This window comes from Bacillus rossius, assembly GCF_032445375.1.
Source record: "Bacillus rossius redtenbacheri isolate Brsri chromosome 4 unlocalized genomic scaffold, Brsri_v3 Brsri_v3_scf4_2, whole genome shotgun sequence".
NCBI classification, from domain to species: Eukaryota; Metazoa; Arthropoda; class Insecta; order Phasmatodea; family Bacillidae; genus Bacillus; species Bacillus rossius.
In genome coordinates, this window is record NW_026962011.1 from 20633882 (window position 1) to 20654662 (window position 20781).

Here is a 20781-nt window from a genome sequence, read left to right on the forward strand (position 1 = left end):
TATGTCATTTACTTAAATATGTATATTATCTCACAAGCACTACCTGAACTTTCTCTGCATTGTCCATTTTGGAAAAATAAATTTTTGGGAAAGACAGATTAAGTGGAATCTACACTGTCACTGCCATCCATTAAGGCCTAAAAATCTGAAATCAAGTGGCACATGGCTGCAATAAATTATTGCAAATGCAGTACATTATGGAAGTTTGTACACAGCATATTTTCTTGTGGTGTATACAACAAATGGAATGCATTGTAAACATAGATTCTACACTGCAGTGTTGCTTAATATGTTCAGCTTTCTTATTGACTAAATGTGACAAATTATAACTACAGTCCATCACCATATAAAAAAAAATTACGGTTCAGGGTGGCCACTCTTTAGGCAAAACCAAATTCCGTGTTTTTTTTCTTCAGGATTTTTAAGGTTTTTTAAAAGATTTTCATGAAATTTTATTACAGTAATAAAATTATGCGTAGCTAACTATTTTGGTTACATTAAAGCTAATAAAACCAAAGAACAATTTAATATTATATACAGTAAAAACTAAAAAGACTACATTACTTCTGTGACTAAAGTGTTTTTCCTTAACATAATTTAGTACCTCTTGTAATGACTGCATTGGTATAAACAGTACAGAAAAGCATAAGGGCACTAATAAGATTACTTCAACAGATGCCAGGCATAAAAACAGTTTACATATGATAAATAATAATTACACATTAATAAACAAAAAATTATCAGAATTTTTGTTGTTCCTATCTTTAAATTCTTCACAAGAGAGCCTTTTAATAACAGTTATCTACACATTATAAATTTTGAGTTGTTAAAGTACCTCCCTAATTGTTAAACTAAGAAAAGCACTTGAATACTTACTTGCTGTATTAGAATCACTACAATCTGCATAAAAGAAAAAAGAATTATGGCACCATCTGCTAATCTGATTTATTTTATGTTAAAAAATTTTTTTAATCTGCTTTTTCAAATCATGGTATTATTTTTTGGTGGTGACTTCTGTTTACTATTACCTTTTCAGAAATAAAAGTAAAAAATACACATGAGAGAAGAAAGAAATTGAGCAACACGCTTCCCCTCCTCCTAGACATTCCACTGCAACAGCAACTCATATGACATGCCCGAAGACCTGAAAAAATAGCAAATGCTATAATGCTAATAACAACACTAATTTTGGCATTTTCAAATGAAAATGCTAATATTGACATTTTAGATTGAAAACAGCTATTTATCATGCTTTTGACACAATTGCAAAGAATTTTTTTTAATTCCTCATTTATGTATGCAACTGTTGTAATTTGTGGATGGTATGGTTATTTTGATTTTAGCGCTTTACCGTCACCTTAGTTAACACATTGACGTTGACATTTCGTTGTACTGCTCTTTATAAAGTTAGCCAACTACAAAAGTAAAAACTCTCTTGTGCTTGAAAGAAATTTTGCCATAATTATGTTAATATTATTTTCAAATTCTAAAGTAATTTGTATTATTTTTATAGAGAATTGATTTAATTTGTGGAACTTTACTTTCACATTTCAGTTTTTTTTTAGACATTTTGAAACTGTTTGATCACAGCCTGCTGTGTTGGACATGCTCGAATAGATAAAAAATTCATTATAAATGCTTTCAACAAAAATCATTGAGTAACAATATTTGTTGACAAATAATTATAACAGATTTAAAACCTTTCTACACACATAGTTTTATAGTTATTGTTTTGATAGCAAAAAAAAGACATCAAACAACTGTCAAATTTACATTGTAGCTTCCAAATATGGATTTGATTCAGTAAATATGTGATTTATGAATCGCTTCCATTCTCGTTAGAATCTATGCAAACTGGCTCTTGGTATTAATTTTCCAAATACATCCCGCAACAAAATATTGCTTTAATTACAATCTAAAGCCAGTTGCCACGTCAAGTCATAAAGAATAAAAGCATCAAGTCAAAGGAAAATAATGCCAATTTTTGAGAAAAATAACTAATGGCCGAAAAAATTAGCATATTGCTATAAATGCTGTGTTTTTTTTTATGCGAGTTTACACTATTGATGCTATTTTTTGCTAATTTCCAACAAAATTTTCTAAATAAATGCTTTTTTTTTCCAGCTAAATTAGTTTAAATATTATTCATTTCCAAAAATATCATTTCTAAAATGCCACATAATTGCTACATATAGGTATTTTGACAGTTTTCAAAATCATTGTACAAAACTATATTCTTACACTTAAAAACAACCCTCTTTTGTAAACTTTCAGTGACCAGACTCGGCTTATATTCAAACTTTGTTGTTTGTCTAGGACACGTGTATGTATAATTAAATTATTTTATTCAATTTTTGTCACTTAAGAATTATCAGCACAACACAACAGGTCCACCACCTTTGTCACAGACTTTCTCATCTCACAGAATAAAGGTGTATGATTGGCTAATAAGATGAAAACAAAACAGCATGCACTTTCTTACATTATGCTTTAGTGGGAGTGTGAAAGTAAACCACAGCAATACTACAGATACTAGGTGTTCCCCCAAATGTGACATTTAACCCACGCATTCCAGTTATCATTCTCTACATTTGTTATTGTGACCATACTTCGTGATATTGCCATGTCTCTGAAATGCTGCCATGTTACATACATTCTGAGTTAATTTCGAAATACAACCCAACCCAATTAATCCAGTACTTTTGTATATTAGTCTTAAACTAAACCTGCAAATTAATGTTTATTTGCAATTTGCAGTACCAATTTTTTTTAGTTAAATAAGCATTTAAATTTTCTTGTGGTTTTAATATAAACAGACATTAAAAAATTGTGGTTATTGTACTAAACTAAAGGTTTATTTGCAGGTATTTGTATATATGAATATTTAGTTTCCAATTATGTATGATGTAAATATTAGGTTTCAAATAAATTTCATCTAAAATGCTAATTTCACAACAATAGATGCTAATTTATAAAATAATATATGCTAATTTTGGGAAAATATATTCTAATTTTTTCAGTCCCTAAAAATAACGCATATTTAATAAAGAAATAATATCTGCTCTTTCAAGTCTCTAGTTTTGTCACATCTACATAAGAGCTTCACCAGTACACAATGTTCAAAAATGGCATAAATGATGCAGTTTGTGGGCAAAGCTGCATGCAATTTTTCAAATAAGCTCTTTTCAACTTGCTAAAAAAAAAAGATAATTCTCTATGGCTTTCAACATTTACCAGAATGTCATGGCTAATTCAAGGTTTCCCCATTTTCCTGGTCCAGTGGCCACCCTTTGTATGTTGGATTATATTTTTATATAAAATTATATGTGGATCAAGTTATTATACATAACATTGTCTAAAGAAGGAATGTTTAAACAGAATTATGATAGAATATATTTCCAGCATGCATACGGATACCATTTAGAATGATGATCGACAGAAACACTTAAGTGATGTTTAGTACCACAGTAAGGATACTTAGTGCCACCTGTTTACACTAGAGCATGATGAATCATACATAAGCAAGGCGAACAGAAAAGGGAAACTCATAAAGCAAATTTTAAGTAATGTTACCTGTATACATTCAAATTCCAAAAGAGCCTTGCAAATTTTTCCAAAAATACCCAATTGTTCATTGGACTAACTTTAGCTTGGAAGCACAAAAGCCACCCATTGCTACATCCTCAGCCATGTTACACTTATCTATACATAACTTATTTATCGTACCCTTGTGTTCATTGACAAAATTTAATACAGTGACCCCACGTCATAACTCTTCTGGTGAAACCTCAAGAACTTATGTTATGCTTTATAAGCGTGACATTTTTAGAAAACGTTCTGAGGCATTTAAATGAATTTTCAGAACCCCTTGCTTAGGATCCGCTGTACTTTCTCTACTCTGAATAGTCTCAACCAGTCATCAAAATCTACACTAACGAGGTCCCAGTGTTACTTCAAAATGAGATTGCCACAGAAATTCTTGCTCTAGTTCACATGTGATAAAGCTTTGCTTTCTGCAACTTTAAAAATACCAACTAGACAATAATTTGCACCAACGTATAGACATTTTTTTCAGATGTTAATACTTTCAGGTAATTAGATTAGCATGCTTGTTCCAACAGGGATGTTATGAAAAGGTTCCACTGTATTTATCCTCGACATTTAAATTAATGTACATTATAATTTTATAATAATAGCATTAACTTTAAAATACACTTAAAATTTGTTCATGTATCCCACAATTTATTGTTTACAACCAGAAATCAAATACCACATTTAAAAGTATTACTAAGTTAAGTAATTTTTTAACACAACTTTAAGTACACCAATAAGCAAATATTTAATTTTAAAAAAACTTTGTTAGTTCGTCAAGAACTTGAAATAAAATATTTAAACAATATCCACAATATTACAAGATGTGGCTATTAAAAACTTTATTCAAATTATTTTTTATGTACTTTTTAACAGATGACACTCACCCATTCTACCAATACTATTCACACTGAGAAGAGTAATATGAGTAAATGACTCAAATTACCATTCCATATAAATTCACCACTTCTTTGTACAAAATTACAACAGTCAAGTTTGTGCACATAAACACAATTCAGTGTTATTCAAATATAACAATCAAACAACACACAACATTTTTCTTCTTTCCATTGCCACGGCTTCAAGAATCAGTCAGGATGATTCCAGTAACTTACTAAGGGTGCACTTTTCTTCCCAGTTATTTTATCACTTCTTAATGTCGGCTATAATTTCTGAAATTAAAATAAAAAATCTTAAACTTGAGGTTGCCATTAAAAGAATTTTAACTGGGTACAAAAATGTTTTTTATAGATACAACCATTTTGACAAATTCTTGCATATTAAATTTTACTTTTATACCATATTTACATCATGGGCATTATTATTTTAGGTATGATAACTTTTCAAAGTAATAGACAAATAGTTATCTATTTAATCATCCACTATTCAAAGTTTTAATAAATGGCAGTTTATTCCTCCTTGCATACTGCATCTAATTTTGCATCTCAGATACACTTCTGAGGAATATAATGCTACTGAAACAACCACTTCTACAACAAAGCAATGAACGCGTTCTATTTATATATAGTAGCCATAACCCTTCAAATAATACCCATAAAACTAGGCCAGTTTTTTACTTTGAATCGAATACTAATATTGAATTCGAATGGTAAGAATGAGATTTAAAATATCACTCAAAAAACTTTTTTCCATGTCATATAACAACTTCCGGAACATTAGACAAATAATACTAAAATGAAAGGTTGGTTAGGTTAAGTCAGCTACAATGTAGGAAATGTTAAAAAATTTTAATTAAGAATTTAAAAATTCTGTTTTTAATTATGCAGCTAACGTAACCAAACAACCTAACATTTCAGTTCCTATTTGCCTTACTTTCCAGGACCTGCTACTCTACATATTGATCTGAAAATTTTTTGCTAGCTACAAAATGAAGTGCAAAATAAAGTGAAATCCAATGCAATTAATTTCAAAATATGTGAATCTTTTTTTAAAATGCTGTATTCCCAAATTGGTGATTAAATAAGCTCATATTTACATATTTAAACCCCAGTTATTCACGAAATTTTGTTGTTAACAGCAGCCAGGTAAATTAAATTTTAGTTCAGAAATATTTTTAATGCAATTTCTGTTAATTTCATCTGTAATCTTAAGCCATTATTTACATATTTTTTTATAATTTTTGAGTCGCAACTTCTATTTCATCAAAGATACATACAACAAGTACGTGCTACTGTATCACATTGTTGATTGTGACTATCGATTTATATGCTATGAGCATAATATGGAGTGTCCGTGTTTTGTGATAATAATAATGATTTCCCCCCCCCCCCCCCCCCACACACACACACACACACACACACACACACACACACTTCTGGTGCGTGTGACAAAATGAATACAAATATTATTTTGTCATCAAAAAAGAGTATTTATATTGCACAAATACCTTAATCTTAACAGTGAACATTGGTATATGAAAAACTCGCAAATATTAATACGCAAACATATATTTGTTTTTTTTTTTAAGTGTTAATATTCAAGGTCGTATCGAATAAGAATCGTTTATTATTCATATTCCAAAATTCAAATATTTGCACAAGCCTAGTAACCAACATTGTGAACTTTTTTTATGCAAAGTTGCATCAGCATGGGTAACCAAATGCAATCTAAGTAAAGCACCATGCATGCTACTCTGGTGGCGAACGTGGTAAAACTGCAGGATGGCAGGAGTTGAGACACTGTGCGTCACCAGCCTTCAGGGGAAATTGTTCAAAATGATAAGCAATGTGGATGGTTATAAAAAGTTAAAAGGTATTAAAGGTATTGCAAATTGATTTGTGTTTGGGTACAGTAATGCTTACAGAAATATGTAGTCAGATATTGTGTTTTGTTAATCCCCAAAGGAAAAAACTGAAGAGGAACAAAAGGAAATTTGTGGATTAAAACTGTATGTCACTGCTTATAAAGTATGATAAATTTAAAAATAGTATGTATACATACTTGCCAACTTTTTAAATTCCAAATCCAGTAGAAATGTTAAATTATCAATTATAGCGTAAACCAAACACGGCAATTTGGTTACTCCACGATTAAACATAACAAATAACCAAATACTGTATATTTTATACTAACAAAAAAGAACATACAGCTATTAAATTACCTAAAAATCTGCATTGTAATATTGTGAATTTCATATTTCACACACATCTGATATGTTTACACAATATTGCACCCATCATCAGCTGCACTCAATTCATGTTCTTATCTAGGTATGTAATTAAATATTGGCCTACAAACTTATTTACAACACTTTTGAACTAGCTTTTTTTTCTTACGGAAAATGCTTCAGTGATGCTGCAGTTGCTTTCTTAGCTTTTTGAAGAAATTTCTCAGAAAACTTCTGATCATAGCAAAAACCCACTTGTCTGGATTTAATTACAGAAATGCTTTCAAGAGAGTTATTTGACAACTGGGATCTGAACTGGGTCCTGTTTTTCTTGACCAAACTAAACACCCTCTCGCACTCTGCATTACTGTGAGGGATTGTTAGTATGGAAAACATTACTCTAGATAGTCTATAAAATTTTGGTTCCCCAGTTATGCTTTTCATATTTGAGACACTGACCCATTTTTCCACAATATTAACACTCTGTGTTAAACAAGAAAGATCTTCCAGCTGAAGGGAAATGAACTGTTTGTGAAGTTCATCCATGGCCATGCTCCTTGTTTCATTGTCTTTAAGTGGTAACATTACAGGAAACAATTTCAGGAAGTACTCAACATCAGAGAAACTGACATTTTCAATGCCCTCAATGTTGGCAGCACTTGCTTTCATCAAAACTTCGTTCTTCAGAGGAAACTTGTTAACAATATAGTCACATGCAGTGATGAAATACTTTTTCACAGATTCATAAAACACTTTTTTGTCAGATGCTTTTAATTCACTTACAGTTTGTGAAGTCTGAAAGCCAATAACCATATCAGAGTCTTGCCTCTGATTTTCAACAGCATGATAGCTAACTTCAAGAATATCCACATTCTTGATAGCAGCAGGCTTAACAAACTTAGATAACATCTCTTTCAACAAGTCACAGAGAATATGTCGCAAAATGTGAATTTGCGGTTCTGATGCCTGGAGCATTATGTTTACTTTTTCAAATGTGGGTATCACATGCAACAAAAACAAGCAGAAAGCTCTATTCAGTGGCATTGAGAGAAATAAAAACAGCTTTTCTTCACGACTTAAATTTGGCCTTTTACTTTTCAAAATAAGGTCAGAATCACTTACTGACAAGACTGCACCAGCCATTTTCATGTAAGAGACCTTAGGATCACCATCTGCTTTTCTTTTACTTGACTGTTTTCTTTCAAAATTAAAAGATTCTTTTGTTCCAGACGGTTTGGTTGTCATGCTTGAAGGTGAGGAAGAACACGATGGTGAAAGAATATCTGACTTACCTACTGATGTGAAGTTCTCTTTGGGCAAGAGTGAAGAACCTGATGGTTTCTGAATAATGCCTACCCTCTCTCCAGATTTGTTACTCTCTTTCGGAATCCTGTAAGATGTCAGTGACGAACACTGTGGTTTCTGATGACTGACTTCTTTCTTGAAGAAACTCAACAAAGGTTCCCACTGATCTACAAATCTAGTCAGACTTCTACCCAATGACAACCACCTGGTACAAACATGTTTCAAAATCTTCTTAGCATCTTTATTGTGTAGATTTTGAAATTCTGCCAGACTTTCTTTTCGTTTACTGCTTTTCTCATGATAATAATAAATGTCTATTAAAATTTCATCAATTTTTACTGGCAAGCAACTTGACCCCTTTTCTGCAGCCAAATTAATCAAATGGCACAAACATCCCATTACAATAAGTCCCTCCTGAGCATTTTTTAAAACAGCTGCCATACCATTTTTATGTCCAAGCATAACTGCAGCATTGTCTGCAGAAAATGATACCATGTTTTTTATAGGCACTTTAAGACGCTCCAATTCTGCCAACATCAAACTGCCAATATTACGACCTGTTGCATCGCCTTGTAAATTAGGCAACGAAAGAATGCACGAGACCATTTTTTGCACATTTTCGTCAAAAAACGTAACCACCACTGGATACAGTTTGGAATCGGAATCATTACTCCCATCGGTTGACAAACAAAAAGGGCCATTTTGCAAATGCGTCACAATATCCTCTGTAGCATTTGCAGACATTTCTTTAACAATAGCAGATATTTTTGTTCTGCCACAGCTATATTTCTTCGCGACGTCGGATGAAGGAAACATTTTCCTAAATAAAGGCCCGGCGTGGTCGGCCACACTAAGCGGCCGGTTATGTTCCACAATGAAATGCGTGAACAAACACTCACTTCTAATAACGGCATTGTCCACGCTTTCAGTTTTCACAAAATAATTCTGAATTTTCGTATTTTCTTCGCCACTTTTCATGTTATTGTTGTGTTTGGTGGTTTTGCCATGATTTCTAATGTCGTTTTTTCCACCGTGTGCAATGTTTACATCGCAACGACAAACCTTACAGAAGGCATACGTATTACCTTCATCAGACTTGATAATATACGGAAACTCTTGCATATACACGTCTCTGAATGCCTGCGAGTACTGCTTGGTTTTTCCGCTCATATTGTAAACAATACAATCGTACTGATGCCACAAACGCAATTACAATACACGCATCTCTAAATAATTATTTACGTAGCACAACACATTTCGTTTAATGCAAGCTAAATAAAAAAAATAATTATATAACCGTATTCAAACCACAACACTTTCTTCCCCGCTAAAATACTCAAAGACTGCTAAAAAAAATACATGCCCAAAAGCCAGAGCCCAAAAGATAAACACAACATAAACTACGCGATGATTGGCTTGTAGCAACCAATGAAGAAACGATTTACACGGATGTATTTTATTTGACCTTGATATCCCGTCGCTGATACGATACCAAAATCTTACAAACGTATTTTAATAACGTAAAAATGTCGGAAAACCAGTAAAATAACTGATATGGTTGTACAATCGTACAATAACATGATTTTCCGTACATTTTACGGGTAATTCGTACAAGTTGGCAAGTATGTGTATAAGCTATTAGGAAGTCAGTTAATTTACATACGAACTATGTGGAGATTATGTTAATAGCATGGAAATCACAAATTCTACTTAAATTTGTGCGTAGTTTCTTTAGCTGAGATAGTAAAGCGGAGAGATGTGAAAACAAACTGTAAACTAGTAAGAGAATTCATACATTTCCGTACTGTAACAAACATATCTGTTTAAAAAATTAAACAAAAAATATATAAAACAATACAAAAATTATTACTTTTACGGCTGTTACATCCCTTTATACATTTTTTACACATGGTCCGTAAAATTAAGGATAAAGTTTATGTTAAACTATAAATTCTCTGTCAAATTTAAAATGCAAAATTAAATTTTAGGTCAAGAATAAATGATGCTGATTATCTCAAATTTTCAGCAAACAACTTAAGATCATAATTTATTGTTATATCACAAGTTTTCGCTATGTGCAGCGACCAACAAATTCATTTCTAGTCGCTCACAAGCCAATGACCAACTTTAAGATGATGGAACACAATTCTCTCTTTCTTTCATGTAATATTTTACTTACTTGATCGTTGATTCTAAGTCATCCTCAACACTGACTCCATCGTGAAATGCAGCATCTGTATCTGCAAAAACAAGTAATTAAATACCTATTCACTTTAATCCCATTACAGCAACTACAGAATAACAGGATGAATAGAAACAGCCTGCACAAAGAATCGTAATGTATATCTTTAATAAAAATTTTTATAGTGTTTTATTTACAAATAAATAATTTAGAGTATTTCATTGAAGAATTTGTAGTTAAAGATTCTTTGAGCTGGCTGTTTCTATTCATCCTGATGTTTCTACTCACTAATGTTTACGGAACACTAATTTTAAAAAGTTCATAAATTATTAAATCTGTTTTAATGGCTACATATTTGACTGGGAATATACTACTGTTTATCTATTAAAAAAATGAACAAATCCAGAACAATATGACCTAATATAACATGTTAAACTTAGCAAGTAAACCATTCAACCATTCATGAACTTATTGGAGTGTCATACAGTCATACATAATACACTGCTTCTTATAGGATCTTCCATATTTTTCCTGCATATGCTTATAGGAACTATCATAATTTTCCTGCGTATACGTTGAGAATTTTCTGCAAGTTTGATGAACTTAAAGCTGCTACTCATATGTCAAGTCATTTATGTGATGACAATATGTTGCCATTGCACGAAGGAGGGTGGGAAAGACACCAACTTAAACCTGTTTTTTTTTTACCCTTATATCCTACTTACAACCCTTGTGTGTTGGTTTTTTGTATTTGTTTAACATTTTTTACTTTGATATGGTCTCTTTTACTATACTGCAGAATTTAAAAGCAAGGCAGTTAAAACTGATCATATCCCATGCGCATGCCCTATGTTTATAAAACTGCTGGTCATCAAGCTGCATGCACCGAGCCTTCAGTGGACAACACACCCCCTCCTCCTGTTTTACCTCCCCGTCATCATGACTGTAAGTTCTTAATTGTTATTGGAGAGTGGAACAAAATTAAATAAGTTATTTTTTATACTGAATAGGTATGTATAAGCAGAACTGTTCTGCTTCAAAGCCCAATACCAAATCATATATGAAGGAGAAAAATTATTTTCCAATTTTCACTACTAAAAAGCTGATGTCCTAAATGACAGGTTGTCTCTGTGTGCAGGGAAACTACATAAAACTTCGCTAGAGTGATAAACATCATGAAAATAGCTAAGAAGTTTTGAGTTGGCAAACTTAAATATTTTGTTTATTACAAGAATATTTGTATTATGATTCGCTGTTGTGTTTGTTGTTCATATCATGAGTTATTTAAACACTGCCATAATTCTAGAATTATGGAATGATGACAAATGTGTATTTATTCCCTTCATGGCAGTGATAACTGTGTACTTGTCTATATGTGTCGTACCCACCACAAAAGTTTAACAACTGTTGGTAAATCATGAACCTGTTTGTTTTGGTTTAAAAAGGTGGTAAAGATGTTTGTAATGTGGTACCTAAAAATATTTTCAATTGTTTCCAAGTATTTGTATTCTTTTAGAAAAGCCACCAAAGAAAAAATTTACTAGTATAAGAATAGTCAAAAATTACCAAATTTGAAGATTTGGTGTTTGTTATTTCTAGAGTGTAAAGTTGTATTCATGAATCAGCGTTGCATGGGAAATCCATTGATTCAAACTCTCAATCTCTCCATCCAAACTTGGTCACATAGTCAATTTTGAGTCTCGAATTGCAATTTGCAACCCAACTGCTGTACAAACCCTCCTAACACATCTATAATTAACAATATGAGCTAAAATTAACAAAAAACTACTGTACTTCATTTGCCTGTTCATAATTTACAAACTTTGGGAATACTAGGCTAACTTAAATATAACCACTAGCACAAGGCCACTAATTAAGTAGTTAAAGATAATGCAAGAAACCAAAGATTGACAATTCTTTCTAAAATGTGATTTGTCCAAAGTTCACGTGGTCTATAGACATGTAAAACATTCATGAGAGCTAGGCATTGATAAGCTTTACTACAAATAAATATAAATGTTTTACATTTCTTGAGATTAATGTAAAGGGTCTGGTTGAAATACACATCATTATGTCACTTAAACAGCTAACCTTTTATGAAACTTAAGAAATGTCATCATGCTCTCAGACAAAAATATTAAATAATAATAGTCATGAGATAATATTTGTTTAAAACAATCTTGTTTTTTTTCTTTGTATGGCAGCTTTTATAAGTTTACACAAACAACTTCAAAAAAAAATATTTTACGGAGTGAAAAACTGACAGAAAGCTTCTTGTACCTGGCAACCTGACAGCGGGTGAATGGTGCAACTGGAAACTTTCCACTTGATGGATGTTATCCAACATGTTTCTAACCTCTGTGACATTTTCTGCCAGTTCGTTGTACTGAGACTTCACTTGCCATAACTGGGAGCTGAGCTCTTGCCAGTGGTTCACACTGTCATTGGACTGCAACAAACACACACCTCACTCATTCTTACTGCATATTGTAATTTGTTAACTGAACACCATTTTAAAATATTCTTAGTAAAATTTTCAAACTTACACAAATAACTTTTAACAAGTGTTCTTAACAAGTAATTTTTTTTAAGCAAAAGGGACTTGAACTTTGAAGGTTACAGCTATGTATAGCAAAGAGGTGTGATACCTGCGCTATCAGCCTTGTGATGGTACTCTCGATTGCAGCCTTGTCGCTGGTGAAGTCGGCACACTTGCCCTCCAGGGTGCTGAGGCGAGCACTCACATTCTGGGCACTGTCTCGCAAGGTCTGGATGACAGTCTGCAACCAACATGCTGGTGTTTTACATCAGCTACTTACAGTCTGACGGTATCAAACATTATGCACCCAGGGTTGCTACACATTTCTGAATGTGAAATTCCCAGACTTTTGCAGGTTTTTCAGTCTATATAGAATATAAATCCAGACCATAACAAATGATTGTAGTTGGTAACTTTTTGGAAAGTTCGTAAACACCAATTTTGTTCCAGCATATTTCCAGCAGGACTATCTGATAATTTGTATAAGAGGTTACATAATTTTTAACATAACTGCAATTTTCATATTTTTTGCAGCATTTTTTTTTTAAATTGACAAAACAACATGTTTATCCTTGCCCGATACTCATGCTTTAGTTGGCAACTACATTGGCTGGTTTTCTATTAACATTCTAGGTATCGTGTGCATGGAGTTAAGAATTATTTCTTCCCTTATGCTATACAAATTTTTATGGCCCTTTTTTATAACCATGGGTATAGCAGAAGTTATAGCAGAAAACAGGCATTGTGTGAGGTGGGCTTAACCATCTGAATACTCAGTTATTCATTCAGAATTATAACTGGTATTAGAAAATAACAATTTTGTTCATCCCTAGCTGATATATGAATTTAATGGTGGCAAGCAACGTTTACAATTCAATGAATATTTCATTATTCAAAAGAGTATACAGTGAGTTGCCTGAAATGATAAATAGTGAGGAATTCATAGAATGCTGTTAGCATGTGCAACAGATTCCCTTTTACAAGTGGGAATGAAATGTTTAGTGAGCTAACCAGTACGTGTCTATCTGCCCACAGATCATCACTACTAGCAAAGGTAGAAAGTAAGCCTGTGCGAATATCAGTTTTTTACCATGTTTCACCCTCTAATCTGAAAACTGTCACCTATAACACCCCGGTTGTGTGGATTTTACAGACACGTATTTATCTTTATCAGTATGCTGACAGTTCAAATCTATTTTAAACGACCTGACGACATTCTTCTACATAAAATACGTTAGTTATCGCTCCGAATTACTGTGTTCAAACGGGCTTTACGTGGCCAGATGTAGTGGAATAACTCCATATACATAAATCTAAAACATTACGAAAATCCCGCGGATCTTTTGCCCCCACCCAACGAGAGAAACCTCCGTGATCCCGAAATGTTTCCTGGTTTCAGTGATCCCGTTCAGCCTTTTTCGTAAATGACTGAATATTCGTTTTTTCGAAGTGTTAGTATTCGAAATCGAATTGAATACGAATAAACTATTCGTTTTGATATTCGAAAATTCGAATATTCGAATATTCGCACAGGCCTAGTAGAAAGAACAGAGCATTGACCAAAGAAGCTTAATGTGCTGATTACGCATGCAATGGCAAGAGTAGTGTTACCGGAGTCAGAGTCATTCTAAACCACTTTCACTGCAGCTTTCAAACTACTTTTTTAATGTATTTTGTTTTAATTACTGAGGCATACCAATTACGGGTAGTAGGTAACAAAAACCTACCATATAATCACTGTTATCTTGCAACTTGCTATTTGATATATGTATCTTTAATTTATTATAGGGTTTCTTAGGAATCAAATTAGTTATGTGGGTTACTTGGCTAAGCTGTCAAACATACATCTGCCCATGGATATAATTTTTTAAAAAAGAAAACAGAAGGTTGACATCAACCGGGGCTTCGCCCTTTTAAGCCTGGTCAGACTCTGCTCCTTTTGCTTTCCCATATCGCCCCTAACCACTCCTTCCTGGCATTAGTACTGCAGATATGTATGCAGACGTGTGTTTAAATAGCATGCCACAGACTCCCGCATGAGGGCGCCATAGCATCAGTGCTGTGTCATGCGTCCCCTTAAGTAATCATAAGTTAGTTATATTGTAAATCTTTAATTTTTGTCCCAAGGGTTTTGTGTCACGGTGGATCAGCCAGGAGGGTTTTGTTTATTAATTTTTATATATAATTCTGCTCAACATAAATACAGCACCGAAAATCCAGAGGCAGACCCGAGTCCAGCCGAAGCCAGACTTTATTTAAATTCTAAATTATTATATGTTATTAAGCGCTCCACACGCGAGAAAGCATGCAATATTTGTACTAGTATTTTATGTGTCTTACCTTTATTAATCCTTGGCATATAATCGTGATAACATAACGGTAATCTCATTCGGCACGAAAGACGCCATGTTGCCCGCGGAGAGCACTCAATCGCCCCAGTCCATCATCATCACCGGCCGAGAGCAGACGCGCCAGCATACCGGGAACATCATTTCTTGCCTGCACTGATAAGTAGCTTCCATTTATTTATTAAGTCTTTTGAATCGTTTACATATTTTTACATTTGTTTACAGGGCTACTCTCGGCCGGCAGACTGTTTAAATGATTACTTTCAACTTTTAACGAGTCTATGACCACTGGTTACATGATGTCTCAGTGTGGCCACGTGTGTGGACCTCACTGCAACTCAAACCGATTCGTTCCTTGGGGCTACTTACCTGCTTAAGAAAATACGTATATGGTATCGTGTAAGTTATAAATAAATCTGGACATGTGAGTTAAATGGTGTCCACGTGTGTAACTCGTGTAATACGGCACAGCGGCGTATGGGACGCCCTGAGAGCCCAATGCGTTCATTATTATAGCGTGCCCGACACAGAGAGCGGACAAGGTCTTGGCAAGTTTTAATCGAAACTAAGAGGGTCCGAATCTCGCTCCTATATGGGCTACGTCACACCCAGCTGGGTCTGTGTGCCCTTTCCACCATTTTCAGTATGAAATTACCCTATAAGCAGGCCCTCACTTGGCTTTCCCACCGCGGGACTAATTAATGACAATTTTCCCCTCAAACTAACATCAAGGTTTAAAAAATATGTAGACGTAAACATGTCTGAAAAAATGGATCTCGCTTCTACTATTGTAATACAGATTGTAACAATGAGTCATGTGGATTCGGAACTAATGGATTAAACTGGTAATGCAAGTCATGCAACCGAGCGAGGTGGCAAAAAAGACAAATGTAGGACTCGTATTAGTGAGGACTCAGGTTAGAATCTCAAGTCAAACCATTCTGACTTTGAATCTTCACGAATTCCTGGGATCACGTCAAGCAAATTCATTACTACAAGCTATAACAGATTCTTTCCTCAATATCCTTGAACTAAGATGTTTAATGTAACATTCTCTAATGATCTAGTTTTCTACAAGACAAAAAATTAGAATAAATTTAAAAAAAAATGTATTTACATTGTCATGGTGCTGGTCATCTGTGGTCCACTGAATCTTGTTGCTAAGCGTGGAGTTCACCGAAGAAAGATTTCTCACCAAATCGTTTATTGTCGCCAGCATTGCTTTTTGAGTGTCCTTGTCTTGAGGTGATGGTTGCAGTTGCTGTGAATGATTGGCCAATAAATCCACGCGAGACTGCAAAAAAAAAAAAAATAGAAATCATTCTGACACTCAGCAACAAGCACATAATTACTTTTGGTCATTTTCAAATCATTATTTATCTATGGAACACTTAACAAAAGTGTAAATATTATAAAATTTATTCGTAAAATTAAATATCATTAGAAAGTATCAATTCATGCTTAAAATGCTCACCAAAATATCAATCTCTCTACTTTTCTGTAAGCCTTTGTTATATTTTATGTTTACTTTTTTTTCATTGACAGTAAAGGGTACTTGCTTTAAGAAATGCTGTTTTTAAAAACATAAATCTTATGATAATCATTAGTGATTATGTTAAATATAGTCATTTCAGAAAGACTTGTCAACAGGCAGTTTCGTCTTTACAGACGTAGTATGTAAGAACAAGAAAAAAAAATGTGTGCGTGGAGTCCATGTGCAACAGAAGTGAAACTTCTTGCTTATTAGAAATAGAGGGAGATAAATTATTAGTATTTTTTATTAAAAAGAGATAATAATTGAGATTAAAAAGGATGCTTGTATGATGTAAATAAAAAAAAAATGCCTTTTTCCACGGCCTCTACTCTCCCATCCGTTCACTGGAACGTTTTGGCACCTCCTGTGGCAGTTTATTCCCTCGTTGCCTTTGATAATAGTACTTCTTATCTGCTTCTACCTTTTATTATTTTCAGGTATGATGTTAAATCACGATCTCCAGCAGAATAAAATAAAAGAACAAAAAACCTCCAATCAAACATAAATTACACTTATAAAGTCTATATCACAAGTCGGCAAGTCCTTTTTTCAAATCACAGTGTTCATAAACATACTTATAAAGTTAACCTCTAAAGTCCATACGTCTTTTTTACGTTTTCAACCACACTATTCACATAAAAGTGAATGATACTTATAAAGTTAATTACACAACTCAATAACTCTTTTCCACACGAATAAATAAACTGTACGCAGGGCGTCTACAAAACCAGCTTTACCCTGACTTTTCCCAGTTTTCCAGATCAAAATTTGTGATTTTCCCTGACCTTTCTTGTAAATTGTAAGATTATTTTTTTTTAATTTTGTTTCCTTAGTTTTGGTGTGGGAGTGTGTGTGCGTGCGATTGCATAATATATCTATACGGAAACAAAAAAACCTTATATATTTAACTGAACAGGCCTTCGGTGCATTGTAACATATTTGCAAATAATGAATAACTTAAACTAAAGGCAAAGTAAACAATAGTGTACTTACCATGCAATACAAATGTTTTAACTTTCAAAATAAGTTTAAGTATTTCAAGCAATAAAATATTATGCATGTAGATAAACAATACCATTTAAATGTAATCCCAAAATCTGTACTAATCCACACACAAACATATGACCATACTGAAATAACACAGCACTACGCAGAAAAATTACTGATTCCTCAGTGTGTCTATTTCAGCTTCCAAACGACTTGCTTCCTTTGCAGCATCTTCCAGTAATTTTGCTTTTTTTTTCTCCAAGTCTTTCACAGCAATTTCAGCATACCTTTTTTGCCACCTTTCTTTTTCCTTGGAACAAGCATCAATAGACTCTTTAGCTTTCACCTCTGCATACTTCGCTTGAGAATTTCTGGCCGCATTAATAAGAGATTTGGTGATAGGGACATCTCTCACTTCACCATAGGATAGGACAACATCATAGACGATACGCCGTGCAATCAATGAGGTCTCCTTCTGATTCGTCATTAAACACTCAGCATTTACAGAAAAACCCCGTTCAACGTTCGAGTTTCCATGTGACAGAATCATGATCATCTTCATTACTCTTAGAACTGATGGATTACTACCATTCTCTTGAAAAATGCTATTCCAAAATGAATCCAATCGCACTGTACTTCTTGTGTACTTCTTAAGAGATACTGTTACAGAAGGAAGAGAACACACGTTCTGAAATTCTGTAAGAACATCGTCAGCGGTTGAACCAGAAAGCCAACGATTTTCCGTCAGAATGTCAAGCAGAGAAGTCATTAGCCGTGCTCGAAGTTTGGGATCAGCTGTGACAGAAGGATCAAAGCATGTAATTGCTCTTGTCAGTGGATAAGCTAAAGGACTAGGTTCCAAAAACTTTGACACCATTTTCGCTAATGCATTGCGACAATCACGACGGAACTCCATAATCTGAAGGTCTTTAGTGCAGTACGACATGCAAACCCTATATCAATTTTTTCAAATAATGTTAGATTCTTAGTATCTTTTACATCTATAGATTTAGGACTACTTGCTGTTTTAAATACCTTTTCTTTTACAAACCTTGTCATTAGGTTGTTCAAAACAAGTGTGAGAGCACTATGCAAAAAAGGGGCCAAAGGTAGATCTGATTGGAATTCAGTGAGAAAAGATTCAACATGATTGGCCAGGGTTATGAAGAATGCAAGCTTTGCTTCTAGTAGGGGATCTTTAATAGCAGCAGAAAGAGTTTTGAAACTATCAATTTTTGGAGGGTAATAACATCCACACACGAATCCGGCCGGCAGCCATTACCAAAACATAACAAGAAACTGCCTCTGGCACAGAGCAAAAGGAACACACTAGCACACCCTACCGGAAAGTACGGTACTACGCAACTAATTTTGTTAAACGTCCTAGAAAAACCGCAACAGAAAATACTGCTGCGCAAGCAAGCAGTAATTGTAAATTTTAGTAAAATAATTATTAATTGCCTTGAGAATTTCCCTGACTTTTATGAGGCTAGGTTAAAATTCCCTGACATTTCCCTGACTTTTCCAGAAAAAATAAATTCCCTGATATTTCCCTGTTTTCCAGATTTGTCGACACCCTGTGTAGATACTTTAAATAAAATTAAAAAAATATGGTAGCTTCATTCATTAGCCGTTACAAAAACTGAGGAGTAGACAAACACAATCAGTGTTACAAAAATTCTGTATCATTTATGCTGTGTCCTTTCTGCCTCTCCCCTGTCGTCTCCACTTCCAGACGTTACAACTAGCATATAGCATTCTACACTACGTACCTATCCCCCCCTTGCCATCTTCCCATTCAACCTCTAGAGCATGCGTTGGAGTGGTGTCATCGCTAACGCACTATCCTCCTCTAGCAATTCCCCCACCACATATGTAATTATTCCCCTCATGTGAGTGGTTTTTACATCACAAACAAAAAAAAGCACCATAGCTTTTTACATACAATGAAAAAAATTTTATATTATTGTATTGTTTTTTCTGCTTATTGTGACTTGCTTAAATTTCTACCCAGGAACATTATCAATACATATTCAGCAACAAGTCTGCAAACTAAAAGAACAGAAGTAATTTGCACAAACAAATGACATAAAAGTACTTATATAATTTACAATCATTTGAAACTTATGTTATTATGTTTTTCTATTATGGCACCCACATATAAAACTAAGTTTGACCAGCAATTTAAATACTTGTAAAATAAACAGATTTAAAATTTATAACACGTAAGAAATTTCAACCGACAATAAGTACTTAAATATAAAAATAAAATCCAAATGTGTGTGAAGCTGTTGTGTTCGCACCTCTAAGGACGTAATATTCTGGAGTAAGCCTTTGGACACATCTTGCAGCTTGCCACTCTGATCCTTGGCAGAGCTGACACGGGTGTCCAGGTCGCGTATCTGGCTCCCGAACGAAGCCACGCTGTTCTTCACCTCCTGCAGGTCCTTGGGCACGCTGACCAACTCCGGCGCAGCTTTCAGCTGGTCCTCCACGCTGCGCAGACTCTGCTGCACGGCTGTCAGCTGCCCCACACGCATATCATGTAGCGTCAACGACAACACACTGCCTTATCCTCTAGAACTGCGGTTCTCAAACTTTTTGAAGTCAGAGCACATTTAAAATCTTACAAATAATTAACACCTCTGAGATATATTCTGATGATCAACTGTAGGCTTTAGGGCCATCAACAGAAACCAAGGGCCTGGAGCAAATAATTCGCCAACTTTTCAAACCCCACTAGAGAGAGAAACAGAGAGAGAGACTGTAAATGTTCCTGTGGCCATAACTGTTAGCGTAATGTGTGTATATCATGTTACTTGTAAGGTTTCCTATGAAATTTTTTTAAAAATCTCTTAATTAAACTGGGCCTCCCATTGAGCCAGGGCTCCAGGGATTTTTGGCCATCCCCCTTACAACCCCACCCCTCCCTTACGACGGCCCTGTTATTTGCAAACAGTTAAGAGCTGTAGAGTCGTACAAATACCACATAATAATAATGTGTTAACAAAAAGAGTGGTATATCAGTAATAAAATAGTATGATAGAGTACCGATAGTTGTTTTTATAACTGGACATGTATTTATTCGGAATACCAAAGGGTGCACCCGTAAATCTTCCAGGGTGCAAACTTTGAGAATCAATGCTCTAGAACAATTATGAGGCACTG

The 20781-nt window shown here is 34.1% G+C and overlaps 1 protein-coding gene across 8 annotated transcripts in view; it reads right to left on the reverse strand.

The window, feature by feature from the left end:
- Positions 1 to 20781, reverse strand: part of LOC134541880 (structural maintenance of chromosomes protein 6) — a 65122-nt gene that overhangs the window by 8228 nt on the left and 36113 nt on the right. For 3 of the 8 annotated variants that reach the window (XM_063385592.1, XM_063385595.1, XM_063385587.1), the window contains 6 exons: positions 19917 to 20138; positions 16210 to 16386; positions 12854 to 12985; positions 12486 to 12654; positions 10203 to 10263; positions 4419 to 4763 (listed from right to left, as the gene is read on the reverse strand). In XM_063385592.1, coding sequence (XP_063241662.1) covers positions 4745 to 4763; positions 10203 to 10263; positions 12486 to 12654; positions 12854 to 12985; positions 16210 to 16386; positions 19917 to 20138 — 780 coding nt within the window. In that variant the 3' untranslated portion in view covers positions 4419 to 4744. Of the gene's footprint in view, positions 1 to 4418; positions 4764 to 10202; positions 10264 to 12485; positions 12655 to 12853; positions 12986 to 16209; positions 16387 to 19916; positions 20139 to 20781 lie in introns of those variants that run through there. The other 5 variants (XM_063385593.1, XM_063385588.1, XM_063385594.1 and 2 more) reach the window with 3 other exon arrangements.